The following is a 21,931-nucleotide window of genomic DNA, read 5'->3' as shown; positions in this document are numbered from 1 at the left end:
GTAATCTCCAACCTTACTCAAGTTTTGTTCTGTTAAGAATTTTTGAACTTCAACTGTTTTTTCCAGTTTTCTTTACATGGACCACATTTCCTTTGGTGATTGTAGAGAAGAGTGTTGACACAATAGCCTTTAAACTTCCCCAGGCTTTGGTGGTTCAGTAGCTAATACACTGTACTCGCAATGCAGGGGGCCTGGGTTCAATCCCTGGTCAGGCTAGATCCCACATATTGCAACTGGTGCACCCAAATAAATAAATGAATAAAAAATAAACTTCCCAAGTTTGCTTATTTATGAGCATTTAAGTCAGTGGGTCATGCTCTTAAGTGAACTATATATATATATATATATATATACACACACACACACACACACACACACACACGTATATATATTTAGTGTTGATATAGAATCTGACATCCAGCAACAAAAGGTAATACAAACCATCACATTAAAACTGGACTTTATTACATTTGTTTGGAATTTAGTTTGCTTATGGTTTGTAATCTCACATACACACAAAAATATATTATTGACATCAAAGAAGTTGAAACAGATTGTATCCCAACAGACATCTGTCCATTTCAAATACTACAAACAAACATCTTTTAGTAGGGAAACAATTCTTTTTGAAAGTTTACTAGAATTAATTTACAGCTTACCAATTACTAAAAAGGTGTGAGTTCCTGCATGGTGTTGGAAACTTAAAAATTCAATTTATATACTACAGACACAAAATTGCATTATTAAATTAATAAGTTAATAAAGACACACAGTTCACCTAAGATAAAAATATTTAATTTATAAATCATCATAGGATATAATAAAAGAAATGAAGTGAGGCCAGAGAAATTGATTTTTGAAGGATTTTGAGACTATAAACTTATATTTTAATATTTTGCTCATATATAGCCAAGAGGAAGAGAGAAAGCCAACCTAGGGTCAGTCCAAAGTTTTGCAGGAGAAGCATCAACCAGGGTCGCTGTGTTTGAACATGAGTCATTTCAGGAAGCTAAAAAAAGAATAAAAAACCAGAATAAGATCCAGATATATTCACTGCTGGGAAAAGTTTGGTGGGAAAACATGAGAGACTCTGTTATTCAGAACTTAATAACCTTTCCAATTCCCCAAACGGTTACAAAATGTTTAATACCCGCTCTCACCAAAATTCTAAAACATCAGATAAATTGAGCCATTTGAATGTAGTGACAAGGATCCTAGCAATGCCAGAAATCTTAAAATGACAGTTATCAACTGAAAGCAAATCTAATCCCTGTTTTTATTTTTGGAAAATCCTTAAATGTGAAATAGATAATAGATTAATTCTTTTTGATGGTCCTGTTGGGTTTATGAAATTGCTAAATGCACTGGCTATTACAAAGCATATATTTGTTTCTTTTCAAAATGATGACTGAGATCTTCCTGACCTTTGGAACAATAAAGGCATCATCTCTTAAGGCTAGGTTTTATTCTCAGAGAGAGAAAGGCAGCAGTTTTATGTTTGTGAAATGCTGTAATGCCATTTCGAGGGAAACATTCGCTCAACATCTGTGAGTTGTTCCTCAATCTGTTCATCTCAGTTCTTTTGATTCCTCACCCTGAGAGGGTCAGAGTCACTGTATCTCTTTCATGACAATCATTTCCATTGGCGCATAGCCTCAGGTCAACAGAGATCAGACACTGAACTCAACCCTGGCACCACTGACATTCGACACTGGATAATTCTCTGATGTGGGGGTTCTCCTGTGTGTTGTGGGATGTTTAGCAGTGTCCCTGGTTTCTATCCACTAGATGTCAGTTGTCCCTCTGCCCCTAGTCATGACAACCAAGAATGTCTTCAGACCTTGTCAAATGTCTCCTTGGGGGTTCTCTCCTCTGGTTGAGAACTACTGAATTCAAACCTAGCAAAAGAAAGGTCAAACATATAAAATATGCAAGGGCTTTAAATTTATTGTAATGGAAAACAGATTGATGTCTTTTTTCATGCCTATATGGGAGCATCCTGGATGTTCTGTTTCAGTGTGTTTGAGATGGATATTTCTTTGTTTTAATTGGCAAAATAGATGGAAGGAGGATTAAAATTATTGCAACCTGCTTTCTCACACCCCAGCACAGAGCAGTGGAATAAAAGACAAAGTAGGATCCAAACTGCTATCCTGAATGGATGGATGGATGAATAGACGGATGGATGGATTGCCTTAAATTTGTAATATACATATGTGTCATATTCCTTTTCAGGTTCTTTTCCCTTGAAGTTTACTACAAAATATTAAGTAGGGGTCCATGTACTGTAGGAGAAGGCAATGGCACCCCACTCCAGTACTCTTGCCTGGAAAATCCCGTGGATGGAGGAGCCTGGTGGGCTGCAGTCCATGGGGTCACACAGAGTCAAACACAACTGAAGTGACTTAGCAGCAGCAGTAGCATGCACTCTACAGTAGGTCCTGTGTGTGTATCTTAATCCCAACCTCCTAATTCATCCTTCGCCCACACCCTCCCCCTTTGGTAACTGTTTGTTTTCTATGTCTGTGAGACTAGTCTCTTTCTGTTTTGTAAATAAATTCATTTTTATCATTTTCTCTAGATTTCACATATAAGCAACATAGGCTTATACATGTAGCAACACAGGCTATTTGTCTTTCTCTGTCTGACTTATTTCACTTATTATGATAGTCTCTAGGTCCATCCGTGTTGCCGCAAATGGCACTCCTTACTTTTTTAAATTAAAACAATTTGCTCTGTGATAACTTGCCATCCATTCAGGGGTATGTACATTTATAAACCATACTGAAGGCAAATGTTGCAATATCCAGTAACAGATCTTTAATGACACCAATAAGAAGCCATTTTTCAGAAAAAAAGATGGAAATAGACAAAGAAGTGTGAACTTAGGACGGCCCAGGAGTGTGAACCTTAGGTGTACAAGAAGGAAAGACACCATCTTTGTTTCAGAGGGTGTTTCATAAACCATCCTTTGTGTCAAGTCCTCCCTCATATAAAATTACTACATGGCACATGATAGTAGTATTTATCCACTTGCCTTCCTGGTGTGAGTTGCCATTCTCCATGAGCATTCATTTTAAAGCTTCAACTTGAGTAGGGATACAATTATGCAGATGGAATCAAGTTTAAAACATGTATTTACTATCACTTGCTAAAATGTTCAGAAATCCTAATTAGCAGTTGACCATAATAACTACATCTCAGTTAGTTAATAGAACTTGTAGGGGCCATTATCTGTAGACCAGTTACAGTCAATATGTGGGCTTCAGGCATATCAGGGAATTTTTTCCTATGCCTGATTGAAATTTTTAAAAAGAACTTCACAATGGTATGTTAAAGAGTTGCATCTTAAAGATTATTTTCCAGAAAATTACAACTACTTGACTGTCATGTCTTGACATTCACTGATCAGACTCGGGAAACTTGCCAAGCATGGAGGTTAGAAAGGAAGTTACTTTCAGGATTTCCAAACATCTGGCAAAAATCTGAAGAACATTTCTCCTAGTACTATCTCTAGAAGGCAAGGCTGTTTTGCCATCATTTCTCTTTTTTTCTACTTTCTACTTCAATGTTAACACATTCTATTCATCATTTCACCCCTCTAGTCTTAGGGTATAAATCAAGATCTGTAAAATTGTTCAGTAACAGTTTAACTGCCCCAGAGGAAAAGGGGACATTTCTCTTTTGAAAGCTAGGGGAAAATGGTAGCATTTAAACTCTTGTTGGGTGTTTTTTAAAAAGAAAAAGCACAGTATGTACTCTCAAAAATGAATTCCTATGGACTTTTATTTCCCTTCAAATTTGCTGACTGAAATGATTAAAAATATGGCTAGATTCAGAACAAGTGAAATGTTGTAATCAGATGAGGTTTGAGCTTCAGCATTTTATGTTTGTATCTTTTGGAAAGACTTTCTGTAGAACTTGCTGGTATTCTGGTATCTACCCAAGAGATATTGTGGTTCTTATGTCATCATAATCATCCAAAAGAGTGCCAAGTACTGTCTCAAAAGCAAGCTTAGCTAGGTTTTCTTACCAAACCATGTGGAGATGGGAAGTGCAGACAGGCCACGTGTTCTATAGGCTTACAAAGTTAGTCTGTTACAGCTTTGTTCCAGTGCATACTGTCTGCCTTATAAACAGAATCAGTAACAGTCTATCTTTTATGACAAAGGCAGTGTGCTATCTATGTATTCCACTACATATTTTTTAATCACATGCAGTGACTAATTGGACTTTTTAGTGTTGGCATTTTTTATTTTTTTCTAGCTAATTAGAAATGTATTGGGCCATAACAGAGGTGAATTTCAGATAGAAAGCTGGGCTTTGCAGGTGTTTGCATATCCTCCACAATAATGAGATGACTTGGCTTCTTGTCCTGGTTCTGACGTCACATCTATGTACCTCAGGATAAGTCATCCTCCTTCCTGAGCCAGTGTTTCCTCATAACTGAAAGGCATTCATCATTTCACCTCTTGCAGGATTTTGAGGAGTAAATAGAGAAGGAAAGATATAAGTAAAGGTGTGATTTTTAAAAGGATGTAAATCAAAGTAGATGTCATATAAGACCTTCCTCCAGAGCATCCTGAAGGACCTTGAGGAAAAACAAGCTGCTAGAAGGTACCACTGAATGGATGGCAAGTTATCACAGAGCCAATTATTTTAATTTTTTAAAAGAAAGGAATGCCATTTGCAGCAACATGGATGGACTTAGAAATTATCATATGAAGTGAAGTAATCCAGAGAAACAATCTAAAATAAATGGTGTAAATGAACTTATTTGCAAAACAGAAATAGACTCAGACATAGAAAACAAATGTATGGTTACTAAAGGGGAAAGGAAGCAGGGAGATGAATGAGGAGTTTGGGATCGACATATACATACTACACATATAAAATATATAATCAACAAGGACCTACTGAATAGTACATGGAACTCTACTTAATATTTTGTAATAACCTGTAAGGGAAAAGATTCTGAAAAAAATAAAAATATGTAACATAATTTAAGGCTATCCATCCATCCAGGATAACAGTTTTGGATCCAGCTTTGACTTCTATTTCGCTACTCCATGCCGGGGTGTGAGATAGCAGGTTGCAATAATCTTAATCCTCCTTCTATCCAGTTTGCTACTTAAAACAAAGAAATATCCATTTCAAGCACATCCAAACAGAACATCCAGGGCGCTCCCACACAGGCATGAGAAAATACATCAGCCTGTTTTCCACTGCCATAAATCTAAAGCCCTTGCATGTGTTATATGTTTGACCTTTCTCTTGCTAGGTACAAGGATCCAGTAGTTCTCAACCAGAGGAGAGAACCCCCCAGGGGACATTTGACAAGGTCTGAAGACATTCTTGGTTGTCATGCCTAGGGGCAGAGGGACAACTGACATCTAGTGGATAGAAACCAGGGATGCTGCTAAACATCTTACAGTATACAGAAGAAGCCCCACAACAGAGAATTATCCAGCCCCAAATGTCAGTGGCGCCTGGGTTGAGTTGGATGTCCCATTCATGTCGACTTGAGCCTGTGCGTCAATAGAAATGACTGTCCTGAAAGAGATATAGTGATTCTGACCTTATCAGGGTGAGGGATTTGAAACAATGTGAGACAACTTATGAAGATGAAAATACAACTTATCAAAACTAGTGGTATTCAGTGAACACAGTAAATAGAGGGTAATTGACAGGATTGAGTGCATATATTGGGGGAAAATATCTAAAGGCAATAATCTAAGCTCCCAATTTAGGAAACTAGAAGAAAACTAGCAAATTAAATCCCAAATAAGGAAAAGAAAAGAAATACTAAAAACTAGAGCAGAAATCAGTGAAATTGAAAGTAGGAAATCAATAGAGAAAAATCAACAAAACCAAAAGTTGATTTTATGAAAAGAATGATAAACTAGAGAAGTCTCTTCCAGGCTAACTAAGAAATAAAGGCAGAAGACACAAATTACTAATATCAGAATTGAAAGCGGGGACATCACTAAAAAAAATCCATGGATAATAAAGGAATATTACAAATAACTTTATGCCCACAAATTTGATAACGTAGATGAAATGTACAAACTCCTTGAAAGACACAATCTGCCAAAACTAACACAAGAAAAAAAACAGACCACCTGAACAGGTCTATTTCTTTTATTAAAGAAATGGAATCAATAATTAATAATTTTCCAGAGCACCAGACCCAGATGTGTTCACTGATGAATTCTATCAAACAGTTAATGAAGAAATAATGTCAGTTTTCTATAGTCTCTTTCCAAAGAAAGAAGCTGGGTAAATAATTTCTAATACATTCTAAGAGATCAGCATTGTCTTAATACCAAAAACCAGATATATATGACAAGAAAACTATAGGTCGATATTTCTCATGAACAGAGATATAAAGATCCTCAAGAAAATATTAACAAATCAAATCTAACAATGTATAACAAAAATTACATGCCACAAGGAAGTGGGATTTATCCTAGGCAACCAAGGCTGGTTTAACATTCAAAAAAATCAATTAATATAATCTACATTCAATATCTGTCTAGTTAAAGCTATGGTTTTTCCAGTAGTCATGTATGGATGTGAGAGTTGGACCATAAAGAAAGCTGAGCACCAAAGCATTGATGCTTTTGAACTGTGGTGTTGGAGAAGACTCTTGAGAGTCCCTTGGACTTTAAGGAGATCCAACCAGTCTATCCTAAAGGAAATCAGTCCTGAATATTCATTGGAAGAACTGATGCTGAAGCCGAAACTCCAATTGTTCAGCCACTTGATGCGAAGAACTGCCTCATTTGAAAAGACCCTGATGCTGGGAAAGACTGAAGGTGGGAGGGGAAGGGGACAACAGAGGATGAGATGGTTGGATGGCATCACTGACTCGCTGGACATGAGTTTGAGTAAGCACTAGGAATTGGTGATGGACAGGGACGCCTGTCATGTTGCAGTCCATGGGATCGCAAAGAGTCAGACACAACTGAGCAACTGAACTGAACTGACATTCCAATATCAACAGGCTAAAGAAAAATCACATGATCATATCTATAGATGCATAAAAAGCACTGACAAAATCCAACACCTATTCATGATAAAATAAAAACTCCCAGCAAATTAGGAATAGAGAGGAGCTTCCTCAAATTCATAATTAGCATCTTAAAAAGCCTGCAGCTAACATCATACTCAGTGGTGAGAAACTGAAAGTTTCCTGCTAAGATCATACACAAAACAAGGATGTGCCCTTCCACCTCTGTTTTTCAACATCATATTGGAAGTCCTAGCAAATGCAGTAAGAGAAGAAAAGGAAATAAAAGTTACACAGATTGGGGAAAAAAAGAGATAAAACTCTGTTCATTTGTACTTGACACAATTGTCTATGTAGTAAAGCCAAAACAATAAAGCTCCCAGAACTAATAAATGCTTATATCAAGGCTCCAGAATACAAGTTTAATATACAAAAGTCAATTGCTTTTCTATTTACTAGGAATGAACAGGTGGATTTTGAATTAAAAACACCATTTATATTAGAACCCCAAAATGAAACACTTAGATATAATTCTAACACAATATGTAAAACATCTATTTGATACTTAGGAGTATATCTACCTAAAGAAACAAAAGACCTATACATAGAAAACTATAAAACACTGATGAAAGAAATCAAAGAGGACACAAACAGATGGAGAAATATACCGTGTTCATGGATTGGAAGAATCAATATTGTCAAAATGGCTATACTACCCAAAGCAATCTATAGATTCAATGCAATCCCTATTAAACTACCAACGGTATTTTTCACAGAACTAGAACAAATAATTTCACAATTTGTATGGAAATACAAAAAACCTCGACTAGCCAAAGTAACCTTGAGAAAGAAGAATGGAACTGGAGGAATCAACCTGCCTGACTTCAGACTATACTACAAAGCCACAGTCATCAAGACAGTATGGTACTGGCACAAAGACAGAAATATAGATCAATGGAACAGAATAGAAAGCCCAGAGATAAATCCACGAACCTATGGTCACCTTATCTTCGACAAAGGAGGCAAGGATATACAATGGAAAAAAGACAACCTCTTTAACAAGTGGTGCTGGGAAAACTGGTCAACCACTTGTAAAAGAATGAAACTAGAACACTTTCTAACACCATACACAAAAATAAACTCAAAATGGATTAAAGATCTAAATGTAAGACCAGAAACTATAAAACTCCTAGAGGAGAACATAGGCAAAACACTCTCTGACATAAATCACAGCAGGATCCTCTATGACCCACATCCCAGAATTTTAGAAACAAAAGCAAAAATAACAATGGGACCTAATGAAACTTAAAAGCTTTTGCACAACAAAGGAAACTATAAGCAAGGTGAAAAGACAGCCCTCAGATTGGGAGAAAATAATAGCAAACGAAGCAACAGACAAAGGATTAATCTCAAAAATATACAAGCAACTCCTGCAGCTCAACTCCAGAAAAATAAATGACCCAATCAAAAAATGGGCCAAAGAACTCAACAGACATTTCTCCAAGGAAGACATACGGGATGGCAAAAAAACACATGAAAAGATGCTCAACATCACTCATTATCAGAGAAATGCAAATCAAAACCACAATGAGGTACCATTATATGCCAGTCAGGATGGCTGCTATCCAAAAGTCTACAAGCATTAAATGCTGGAGAGGGTGTGGAGAAAAGGGAACCCTCTTACACTGTTGGTGGGAATGCAAACTAGTACAGCCACTATGGAAAACAGTGTGGAGATTCCTTAAAAAGCTGGAAATAGATCTGCCATATGACCCAGCAATACCACTTCTAGGCATACACACTGAGGAAACCAGGTCCGAAAGAGACACGTGCACCCCAATGTTCATCGCAGCACTGTTTATAATAGCCAGGACATGGAAGCAACCTAGATGCCCATCAGCAGATGAATGGATGAGGAAGCTGTGGTACATATACACCATGGAATATTACTCAGCCACTAAAAAAATTCATTTGAATCAGTTCTAATGAGATGGATGAAACTGGAGCCCATTATACAGAGCGAAGTAAGCCAGAAAGATAAAGACCATTACAGTATACTAACACATATATATGGAATTTAGAAAGATGGTAACGATAACCCTATATGCAAAACAGAAAAAGAGACTCGGATGTATAGAACAGACTTGTGGACTCTGGGAGAAGGCGAGGGTGGGATGTTTCAAGAGAACAGCATCGAAACATGTATATTATCTAGGGTGAAACAGATCACCAGCCCAGGTTGGATGCATGAGACAAGTGCTCGGGCCTGGTGCACTGGAAAGACCCAGAGGGATCGGGTAGAGAGGGAGGTGGGAGGGGGGACTGGGATGGGGAATACATGTAAATCCATGGCTAATTCATTTCAATGTATGACAAAAACCACTGCAATGTTGTAAAGTAATTAGCCTCCAACTAATAAAAATAAATGGAAAAAAAATAAAATAAAATAAAACATCTATTTGAGGAAAACTATAAAACTCAAAGATGTCAAGGAAAAAGAGTAAATGGAGAGGTATTCCACGTTTATGGGTAGGAAAATTCAATATTGTCAAGATGTCATTTCTCCACCACTTGATCTATAGGTTGAATGCAATCCCTATCAAAATAAAAACTCCAGCAACTTATTTTGTGGATATTGACAATCTGATTCTAAAGCTTATATGGAGAGGCAGACGACACAGAATGTCCAACACAACACTGAAGGAGAAGAATAGAGTTGGAGAATTTGATACTACCCAGCTTCAAGACTTAGAATAAAGCTATAGTAATTAAGACAGTGTGGTGTTGGCAAAAGAAAAGATAAACAGATCAGTGGAACAGAGTAGAGCGCCCAGAAATAGACCCACATAAATACAGTCAACTGATCTTTGACAGATGAACAAAAGTAATAAAACAAAGATAGTCTTCCCAATAAATGGTGTTGGAACTATTGGACCTGCAGAAGCAAAAAAAAAAAAAGAATCTATACACAAAATTTTCATAAAAATTAAGATGAATCACAGATTTCAATGAAAAACATGAAATTATAAAACTATACAGGTAAAACCCAAAGGATCCTGGGTATGGTGATGCCTTTTTAGATCCACATCAAAGATATGAAAGAACTGATTGACAAGCTGAACGTCATTAAAATTAAAAACTTCTGAGTTCCCTGGTGCTCAAATGGCTAGGATTCCAGGCTTTCACTGCCTTGGCCTAGGTTCAATCCCTGGGTGGGAACTGATATCCTGCACGCCACAGAATGTGGCCAAAAAGAAAAAATTAAAACTTCTGGTCTGCAAAAGATAACATCAAAAGAATGAAAAGATAAGCCAGAGACTGGGAGAAAACATTTGCAAAAGACTCACCTAATAAAAGACTGTTTAAAATATACAAAGAACTCTTAGAACTTAATTCAATGAAAAGAAAACAAACAACCCAATATTTTAAATGAGTAAAAGAACTGAAAAGACACCTCCCCAAAGAAGGTAGAAGGTTTATGGATGGCAAATAAGCACATGAAAAGATGTTCAACATCATATGGCTTTAGGGAATCTCAGATTATACTGGCAGTGAGATACATGAGATACCACTACATACCTATTAGAATGGCCAAAATCCAAAACACTGACAGCAGCAAATACTGGCAAGGATCTGGAGCAATAGGAACTCTCATTCATTGCTGGTGGGAATGCAAAATGATCCCACCACTTTGGAAAACATTTGGCACATGTTTTGCAAAACTAAACATACTCTAGAAATTGTACTCCTTGGTATTCACCCCAAAACACTGGAAAATTATGTTAACAGAAAAACTTGCACATGGAAGTTTATAGCAGCTTTACTCATAATTTCCAAAACTTGGAAGTAACCAAGGTGTCCTTTACTAGGTAAATGGATAGGTAAACTGTGGTACATCCAGACAAGTGAATATTATTTAATGCTAAAAATCTGAGCAATCAAGATGTGGGGAAAATGCAAATGCCTATTACTAAGTGAAAGAAGCTAGTCTGAAAAGGCACCATAGTATAATAATTTCAACTATATGACAGTCTGGAAAAGTTAAAACTATGAAAACAATAAGAAGATTAGTGATTGTCAGGAATCACTAAGGATGCACACCAAGGATTTTTAGGGCATCAAAACTATTCTGTATGATACTACAGTGAAGGAATATATGTCACTTGTCAGAATCCATAGACTGTACAACAGCAAACACGAACCCTCATGTAAATATGGACTTGCAGTGATAATGATTTATCAGTGTAGTTTCATCAGTTGTCACAAACATAACTGTGGTGTGTGATGTTCATAGTGGGGGAAGGTATGTATGTGTGTGGGTCAGATGTCATATGGGAATTTTCTTTATTTTCTACTCAACTTTGCTAAGAATTTAAAACTGCTCTAAAACAAAGTTTTTTAATTAAAAAAAACGCATTTCCTAGGATTCCTAAAAATCTAAATCCAACATCCATTTTAATTAAAAACACTATATTTCAAGCACTCCATATGGATATATATGTGACATATGGATATAGCCATATATAGTGACATATGGATATAGCCACCATTGTAGAAAATGCAGACAAAAAAAATTTTTAATTATCTATGCCTGGTGTAAATGAAACACTCATACCTTGGCCTATAGGCTTATTGGGAGAAAAATCATAATGATTATGGATCTTTTGGTATTGATTATGAATCTAATGACATTTCTTCTGTTCTACCTAAACATTCCTGTTTTCTACAAGTGGAAAGAGAAAAAAAAGGGGGGATAAGGAAAAAATGAAGCATATTTTGAGTTGCTTGAAAAGCCTTTGACTGTGTGGACCACAACAAACTCTGGAAAATTCTTAAAGAGGTGGGAATACCAGACCACCTGACCTGCCTCTTGAGAAATCTGTATGCAGGTCAGGAAGCAACGGTTAGAACTGGACATGGAACAACAGACTGGTTCCAAATCGGGAAAGGAGTACATCAAGGCTGTATATTGTCATCCTTCTTATTTAACTTATATGCAGAGTTTATCATGAGAAATGCTGGGCTATGAAGCACAAGCTGGAATCAAGATTGCTAGGAGAAATGTCAATAATCTCAGATAAGCAGATAACAGCACCCTTATAGCAGAAAGCAAAGAAGCACTAAAAAGCCTCCTGATGAAAGCGAAAGAAGAGAGTGAAAAAGTTGGCTTAAAACTCAACATTCAGAAAACTAAGATCATGGAATCTGGTTCCATCACTTCATGGCAAATAGATGGGGAAACAGTGGAAACAGTGAGAGACTTCATTTTGGGGGGCTCCAAAATCACTGCAGATGGTGACTGCAGCCAGGAAATTAAAAGATGCTTGCTCCTTGGAAGAAAAGTTATGACCAACCTAGAAAGCATATTAAAAAGCAGAGACATTACTTTGTCAACAAAGGTCCAGCTATGGTTTTTCCAGTAGTCATGTATGGATGTGAGAGTTGGGCTATAAAGAAAGCTGAGCACTGAAGAATTGATGCTTTTGAACTGTTGGTGTTGGAGACTCTTAAGACTCCTTGGATTTCAAGGAGATCCAACCAGTCCATCCTAAAGGAAATCAGTCCTGAATATTCATTGGAAGGACTGATGTTGAAACTGAAACTCCAATACTTTGGCCACCTGATGCGAAGAGCTGACACATTTGAAAAGACCCTGATGCAGGAAAGATTGAAGGCAGGAGGAGAAGGGGACGACAGAGGATGAGATGGCTGGATGGCATCATTGACTCAACGGACATGAGCTTGAGTAAACTCCGGGAGTTAGCAATGGACAGGGAGGCCTGGCGTGCTGCATGGGGTCGCAAAGAGTCGGACACGACTGAGTGACTGCACTGAACTGATTTTGAGTTACTGAATTGTTTGGTGGCTAAGGACAAAGTAGATAGTGCCATATCAAAGTGTTTCATTTATATTCAGGACAGGAAGATTTTTTTTCCAAGTATTTTCCATATTCTTATAACCCTGAAACACCTAGATTTTCTTTTTCTTTTTCCAAATGATCATCACTGCTATGAAGAGCCACTGGAGTATAGAAATGTTTCTACGTTCTATGTCATATGTTGTCAAACACGAGAAAAAAATTAACTTTAGAATATTCACTCATCTACATATTTACAATAATGTTAATTTTTCAGTTAGTTTTTCTCTTGACTTTTAAAGGGTCATTTGATGATTATTCATCAATAACCTGTTGTCTAAGAAATAATTAACAAAGAGACATGTAGGAGTCCTGTTAAATAGGTAGATAGATTTATTACAGTTAAAGACACTCAAAAGTTTATCCAGTGTTTGTAAAACCTAACCACTTAGTCTGTATAATTTTTTATGTCTCCAAGAAAATTTTCTGAATCTGTCATCCATGAGATCACAATTTGCTGAAAATCTGGTAAAGCAGAAAGACTGGCTTTTGCAACCCCAAGAAAGAGGCACTGAATTCTGTGTCTTTCTTCTCCCATGTGTTGGCTGGCCAACTTGTGTTAATAAGTGTTCTACCACAGACACAATCCCATAAACTTTTTGCTTTTCTTCCAGACTGTTGACAACATACATAGGCTGACTCTTTGTAACTGTGATCATCTAACACATTCAGTAAAATTAGAAGAACTGTAAACAACCTATGTTATTCTTGATGTAAGCAAGATTGCATTGGACATTCATTGTCACAAACTTTACAAAAACACCAGGGAAAATGCTCTAGTGAATGAAAAGAATCACCTGAAGATCAAATATGTTATTCAGTCCTCAATAAGAATTTAGGAAAACAAGCCAAGTATCCACTGATAAATGGATAAACAAAATCTGATATACATAGAATATTATTCAGCCTTAAAAAGGAAGGAAGCTCTGACATACACTATGACATGAATGAGCCTTCAAGTTATTATGTGAAGTGAAACAAGCCAGTCACAAAAGGACAAACACGGCATGATTCGACAAATGTGAGGTACCTGTAATAGTTAAATTCATAGAGAATAAAGTAGAATGATGGTTACCAGGAGCTGGGGGTAGGTATATTATTATCATTTAATGAATATGGAGTTTCAGTTTGAAAAGATAAAAAATGTTCTGGAGATGGATGGTAGTTGTTGCACAACAATGAGTGTACTTAATGCTACTGAACTGTACACCTAAAAATGGCAAATTTTTGTTATTAATATTTTATCACAATAAACACACATGCACTCACTCACTCACTCCAAGGTTTCAAAAGCTTTGTTTTAATTCTTTAGCTCTTTGTTACTCAGTCATTAAGTCATGTCTGATTCTTTGTGACTCCATGAACTGCAGCACACCAGGCTTCCCTGTCCTTCACTATCTCCTTTATTCATTATAATATTATCACAAGCAAGAAAACATACAATAGGAATAATTATCATTTACTAAAGAATCATTGCATTCACTTTGTATTGAGAAACATTGAATTGTTAGTTATGTTTAGATCTCAACATCCTAGAGCATAAATATTATATTATAAACGTTTTTGTTTCCTCAAAATTCATATGTTGAAACCATACCCCTGAATGTGATGATATAAGGAGGTGGGGCCTTTAGGAGGTGATTAGTATTCGATGAGGCCATGAGGACAGAGCCCACGAGAATAGAATTACTACCTTTAACACAAATTACTATATTGACCCAACAATATCCTGAAATTGGGAGATGTGTTCCCACTAACACAAGTACTATTTTGAATTTTTGCTGCTGTTGTTCAGCTGCCAACTCATGTCCAATTCTTTGCAACCCCATGGACTATAGTACATCAGGCTCTTCTGTCCTCCACTAGCTCCCAGAGTTTGCTCAAATTCATGTCCATTGAATTGGTGATACTAACTAATCATCTCATCCTCTGCCACTACCTTCTCCTTTTACCTTCAATCTTTCCCAGCATCAGGGTCTCTTCCAATGAGCTGGTGCTTCACATAAGGTGGCCAAAGTACTGGATTTTCACCTTCAGCAGCAGTCCTTCCAATGAATATTCAGGGTTGATTTCCTTTAAGATTGACTGATTTGATCTCCTTTAAGTCTAAGGGACTCTCAAGATTCTTATCCATCACCACAATTTGAAAGCATCAATTCTTTGGTGCTCTTCTTTATGGTCTAACTCTCATATCCACACATGACTACTGGAAAAATGATAGCTTTGACCATATGGACCTTTGTTGGCAAAGTGATGTCTCTGCTTTTTAATCCTGTCTAGGTTTGCCATAGATTTTCTTTCAGTTCAGTTGCTCAGTCATGTCCGACTCTTTGCGACCCCATGGACTGCAGCACAGCAGGCCTCCCTGTCCATTGCCAACTCCCAGAGCTTACTCAAACTCATGTCCATTGTGTCGGTGATGCCATCCAACCATCTCATCCTCTGTCATCCCCTTCTCCTCCCACCTTTAATCATTCCCAGCATCAGGGGCTTTTCCACTGAGTCAGTTCTTTACATCAGGTGGCCAAAGTATTGGAGTTTCAGCTTCAACATCAGTCCTTCCAATGAATATTCAGGACTGATTTCCTTTAGAATGGACTGGTTGGATCTCCTTGCAGTCCAAGGGATTCCTAAGAATCTTCTCCAACACCGCAGTTCAAAAGCATCAAACTTCGGCAGTCAGCTTTCTTTATAGCCCAACTCTCACATCCATACATGACTACTGGAAAAACCATAGCTTTGACTAGATGGACCTTTGTTGACAAAGTAATGTCTCTGCTTTTTAATATGCTTTCTAGGTTGGTCATAACTTTTCTTCCATGGAGGAAGCATCTTTTAATTTCATGGCTGCAGTCACCATCTGCAGCTGTCAGCTTTCAGCTTTCCTTTAGATTTTTTTAAATTAGTAGCCATGTTTGTAAAACAACTGAATACAGCAGTTTTAATTTTATCAAGCAAGAAAGCAGGAGCCACAGCTCTCAGTGTGTCTGAGATCACCAAACTGGAAGCTTATAAGGTTATTTTGAAAAATTTGGCATTAGATATTTTATTTGTTAAATATTCAAATACACGCCAACTAATAAAAATAAATGGAAAAAAAATTCAAATACAATATTATAGGTTTCTACTGTCTCAATGGCATCCCAAGGGAATTCAAGAAGCCATTTGCAACAGAAAATAAGTGAGAATTTCTGTCTTGAAAACTGAGTTATAAGACAGACATCCTATCACTGTCAGACGTAATTCAGAGACACAAAGATGTTACCTGCATTTAACTTGCATTTAAAAATTCACCTGTCCATTTTTTTCGTTAGGAAAAGTTGTTGAGTTAGACAAACTCTAAATTATATAGCTCAGTAAAGACAGTCATCAGCCAGCTCTAGCATTTTCTTAAGAAATGGATTTCTTTGGAAGATATGTGTGTGTGTGGGCATGTGCACACTTGGTTTGAGAAACTAGCAAGAAGAAAAGAAACATGCAGAGCAAAAAGCATAAACATTTCTGGTGATCACTTTTTTAAAATTATAAAGCTCAGCATTCATCAAATTTTAGTCTATTAATAATTTCCTCAGTAAAAAATTTCTAGGTGTAGAGTTTGACTGATTTTTACAGAAAGAGAATGAAAATCTTTCAAAACTGTTGGTAAGAATGATTCATACTTCTTGCTTTTGTGAAGAAATCATTGTGAATGTTGAATTATATTCATTGTGCTGCCTAAAAAGGCAATTCTTTTTCAATGCTTGTCATTTTTTTTTCACAGCAGAAAAGGATTTAAAGGATGTCAGTTACACTGGCTGATTTCAAGTACAGTATTTATTGAAAGCAAATGTGCATATCACGTTTATTCTATGTCTTTCCAAACAAAGTATCTGTTCTTTATGGATGGATATTATTTAAAGGGCATTATACCTAGCTATTGCCAAACTTCAAAGAGAGAATAACTTACTAGTTTTCTGGATAAAGGACTCATTTACCAGTGCCAACTTGGTGGTGATGGATTACTGATTGAATTGCACTGGATTTATTTAAATTCCCCTGACAAAGAAAGACTCAATTAACTGCAATAAATTGGAAGATAAAGAAAGAATGGGGAGCAGGGAATAGGATCAACAACCCCAAAGTGTAGAAGGAGCTTAATATTATAGTTGTTTTTCAGTTTCTAAGTCATGTCCTACTCCTTTTAGACACCATGGACTGTAGCCCACCAGGCTGCTCTATCCACGGCATTTCCTAGGCAAGAATACTGGAGTGGGTTGCCATTTCCTTCTCCAGGGGATCTTCCTGACTCAGGGATCAATGCAGATCAATGCAATGCAGATAGCTTCTTTACCGATGAGCCACAGGTCACCTGATTTTTAAAAAGATGCAAAACCTAGGTAGGATGGTAGCTGTTTTGTCAGCCAATTTATGTTCTTTTTACTTAATTCACTCTCTCGTAGCTGTTATATTTACTGAACTAAAATAACTGTAGAGAAGCCAATGAATGTTCTTCTTCTGGACTACTAATAATCCTATTTATGGAGTGGGTGTCATAGGTAGAGCTTATTTTTCTGTGTTTGGGTACATTTTCAAAATAGAGGCTCTTAAGTTCAAATTCAAAATAGTCTTTACCATGCTTTGCAAACAAAGAAAATTATTTGGTAATTGGAAAAAGCTCCAGGCAAAAGGATGGCTGGGATATTACTTGGAGGATGTTAATTCCCAGAAGAGGATAGATAAGCCAATTGCTCTAAAGTGATTCCTCTACAATCTTGCTGTTTCCTCTCCCATTATTATGTAAGTGAAAAGTAAGTTTTAAAAAAAGATAAGAAAAAAAAAAACCCCAAGAAAACGAAAAACCCAGCTGTGGAGTGGAGAAGGAAGCAACTCAGAGATATATGTAATAAGAAAGACTGGTAGAGGGAGAGAGCTGGAAATAAGGTTTATTCTCAATTAACTCAACATGATGGGGATCTGTCTGGTGGTCCAGTGGTTAAAAATCCACTTTGCAATGCAGGGGGTGTGGGTTTGATCCTTGGTTGAGGAACTAAGCTCCCACAAGCCTTGGAGCAACTAAGCTCAAACACCACAACTAGACAATCTGTACGCCACAACTAGAGCACACACATGACTCAGTGAAGATCCCAGGTATTGCGACTAAGATCCATCACAGCTAAATAAAATAAATAAAAATTCACCTTGATATACAGGGAGAGGGCACAGGAGTTTTGTTTTCTTTCATTTTAGCATGAATTTGTTAGGCACATTCTTCTCCTGAACCTCTTTCTCTGAGTTACATCTCCTCCATTATCAGCGTGGATGCTATTAACATATTGGATCCTGGGCAGCTGTCCAGTTATCTCCATTCTAGGGACATCTCCATCGTGATAGACCCTTGGGATTTCTATGAGCTTATTGCTATGGAAACAGTTTTACAGGATTTAAAACCTTAGGAAATGCCTAAAGGTCTGCAACTTGTTTCAGATCCAAAATAAATTTCTTCCTGGCATAACCTACTTAATGCTTTTCAAAATGAATTAACTCATTCTTTAAATAAAAATCATATTGTTGAAAAATAAATTCTCTCTTATTTAAAATTCTGAAAAAAAAATACTTTGGGGACTTGTCTTTTCCTCCTGTTTGAGAGATTTTTTGAATTTTAGAGAGGGTGGCTATGAGAAGTTTTCCTGAATTTTTAGTTCTGGGAATTTTCATAGAAGGAATTTTCAGTTCTCATACAGAATGAGAAGCTCCTACACAGCTGCCTCTTGTTCCCAAGAGCATCTAAACCAAGGTTAGCAGCACAGGGATATATATATATATATATATTTTTTTTTTCCCTTTGTTAAGCCACTTTTTTTCTTATCTCTCTCTCTCTCTCTTTTAAAATTAGTTGGAGGCTAATTACTTTACAATATTGTAGTGGGTTTTGCCATACATTGACATGAATCAGTCATGGATTTACATCCCGATCCCCCCTCCCACCTCCCTCCCCATCCCATCCCTCTGGGTCTTCCCAGGGCACCAGGCCCGAGCACTTGTCTCATGCATCCAACCTGGGCTGGTGATCTGTTTCACCCTTGCTAGTATACTCGTTTCAATGCTGTTCTCTCAGAACATCCCACCCTCGCCTTCTCCCACAGAGTCTGCAAGTCTGTTCTGTATATCTGTGTGTCTTTTTCTGTTTTGCATATAGGGTTATTGTTACCATCTTTTTAAATTCCATATATATGCGTTAGTATACTGTATTGGTGTTTATCTTTCTGGCTTACTTTACTCTGTATAATGGGCTCCAGTTTCATCCATCTCATTAGAACTGATTCAAATGAATTCTTTTTAATGGCTGAGTAATATTCCATGGTGTATATGTACCACAGCTTCCTTATCCATTTGTCTGCTGATGGGCATCTAGGTTGCTTCCATGTCCTGGCTATTATAAACAGTGATGCGATGAACATTGGGGTGCACGTGTCTCTTTCAGATCTGGTTTCCTTGGTGTGTATGCCCAGAAGTGGGATTGCTGGGTCATATGGCAGTTCTATTCCCAGTTTTTTAAGGAATCTCCACACTGTTCTCCATAGTGGCTGTACTAGTTGCATTCCCACCAACAGTGTAAGAGGGTTCCCTTTTCTCCACACCCTCTCCAGCATTTATTGCTTGTAGAATTTAAGATAGCAGCCATTCTGACTGGCGTGTAATGGTGCCTCATTGTGGTTTTGATTTGCATTTCTCTGATAATGAGTGATGTTGAGCATCTTTTCATGTGTTTGTTAGCCATCTGTATGTCTTCTTTGGAGAAATGCCTGTTTAGATCTTTGGCCCATTTTTTGATTGGGTCATTTATTTTTCTGGAATTGAGCTGCAAGAGTTGCTTGTATATTTTTGAGATTAATCCTTTGTCTGTTTCTTCATTTGCTATTATTTTCTAGCACAGGGATATATTAGCTTCCTACTGCTACTATCAACAAATTACCACTAACCTGTTGGTTTAAAACAACAAATTTAAAACACAAATTTATCTTAGAGTCTATAACAGCAGAAATAGAGACACAGATACAGAGAACAAATTTATGGATACTAAGGGGGAAAGGGGGGTCAAGATGAATGCAGAGATTGGGGTTGACAATTATACACTATTGATACTATGTATAAAACAGGGCTTCCCAGGTGGCTCAGTGGTAAAGAATCTGCCTGCCAATGCAGAAGACACAGGAGACTCGGGTTCAATCCTGGTCGGACACAACAGAGCACATAAAATAGAAAATATATAAGAACCTACTATATAGCTCAGGGAACTCTACCCAATGCTCTCTGGTGACCTAAATGGGAAGCAAACCAAGAAAGAGGGGATATATGTATATGTCTAGCTGATTCACTTTGCTGTACACAGAAACTAACATGACATTGTAAAGCAACTATACTCCAGTCAAATCAATGCGTTTGGAACCAAGCAGAATACTGTGGGCTCCTCTCCCTCCCTCCCCAAGTAAACAGCCTCCTCCATGTTTCTTGTCTCTTGTTTGTAGAAAAGCTGATGTCTCCCAGCCCTTCCTGGGTCCCAAAAGAGCAGGTGCAAGCAATTAAGGATTAGGACAACAGAGTCCCAGATTCAGTGTCTAATACACATGTCTGAGTTGTTTGATAGGTATTATAACTGCCCCCAGAGGGGAAACGCCAACTGCGTGATGAGCAGACTGCAGCCATGATATAAGCTGCTCCCTCTTGAGCACAAAGGAGTCTCTGGTTAGCAGCATTCCAAGAATTGGCCTTAAGAAAGTCGGACTAGCAATACTGCTCATAACAATCTGTATTTTTGTGGGCATCAAAATAATTGTAGCTTGTTCTGCTCATATATGTAAATAGGCAACTAAAACTGTCAGCAAAGAGGTGCTTCAAACCCATGCCAATATCTTTCACATTAAGTCCTTGATGCCCTTTCTCAGCATAAAGCAGTTATAGAAGATGGCCCTTCACTCCTAATCCCATCGAAACGGAATGATATCCAACAGGAGAGATTTGTAAGCAGTTCTTTGTGGAAATCGCTCACAGCAGGAAACCTTCTTTCCCCGTCAATTTAGCAAAACTACATTGTAACTAACTTTTAAATCATGTGCCCCCATATTCTACTCATTTCCAGCCCAAGCACCCCATCAGATGTTATGCTCATACAATACCTTGCCTACCTTGTTGGTGTTTTCTGTAGATGAAAGAAAGAGAAAATAAGAATAAGTAATTAACAGATGACCAGATCTCTTCCCTTGTTCCCACTTCAGTAATCTCATGAGCAAACTGTGTGAACATGATAGCATCTAAAGAAAGATCACAAGAAGTTGACAAGCCTATATGCAGTGAGGGATGGTGATGACTCTGACCCCCTCAACTCAGCGATTAACTGTATGACTTCTCCTTTCCCTTTAAAAACTTTCATGACTGAGCAAAATCTTTGCAGATGGTTTTGGGGGCGGGGTACTGAGTCCACAATCTCCATAGATTACCAGCATTCTGATTAAAAGCAAGTTTCCTTTCTACCAACAACTGTCTCTCAGGTATTGAATTTTGAGCAGCCAGACCTGCGGTTCAGTAACTTGTCACTTAACTATTTTGGATTCTTTAGAGGAGAATCTGTCTCCTTACCTTTTCCAGTTTCTAGAGGCTGCCTGCATTCCTTGGCTCCTTGTCCACTTCCTCCAACCTCGAATTCAGCAACCTCAAATCTCTCTGAATCTTCTTTTATGATATCTCTTTGACCACAGCTGGGGAAGGCTTTCCACCTTTAAGAACTGGTGGTTAAATTTGGACCATCCAGATAACCCAGGGTAATTAAGAGAAAATGTTATGTATGTTTTTTTTTAAACTGTAAACCTTATTTTTTAAAAACAAGATAGTTAACCTATGCCTAACACTGGAATATTTAGGAAATAAATCCTGAATACTTACTGAAAAGACTGAAGATGAAGTTGAAGCTCCAATATTTTGGCCACCTGATGAGAAGAGCTGATTCATTAGAAAAGGCCTTGATACTG

At 37.4% G+C, this 21,931-nt stretch overlaps 1 protein-coding gene across 4 annotated transcripts in view; it reads right to left on the bottom strand.

Moving 5' to 3' along the window:
* Positions 1–443: 443 nt before the first annotated feature.
* SLC39A12 (solute carrier family 39 member 12) overlaps positions 444–21,931 on the bottom strand; it is an 80,239-nt gene continuing 58,751 nt past the window's right edge. For all 4 annotated transcript variants that reach the window (XM_070472122.1, XM_070472123.1, XM_070472124.1 and 1 more), the window contains one exon: positions 444–1,009. In XM_070472122.1, the coding sequence (XP_070328223.1) occupies positions 881–1,009 (129 nt within the window). In that variant the 3' untranslated portion in view covers positions 444–880. The remainder of the gene's footprint in view (positions 1,010–21,931) is intronic.

The sequence above is a fragment of the Odocoileus virginianus genome, chromosome 9 (genome assembly GCF_023699985.2).
Source record: "Odocoileus virginianus isolate 20LAN1187 ecotype Illinois chromosome 9, Ovbor_1.2, whole genome shotgun sequence".
NCBI classification, from domain to species: Eukaryota; Metazoa; Chordata; class Mammalia; order Artiodactyla; family Cervidae; genus Odocoileus; species Odocoileus virginianus.
This window is presented reverse-complemented; position numbering and strand designations above follow the sequence as displayed.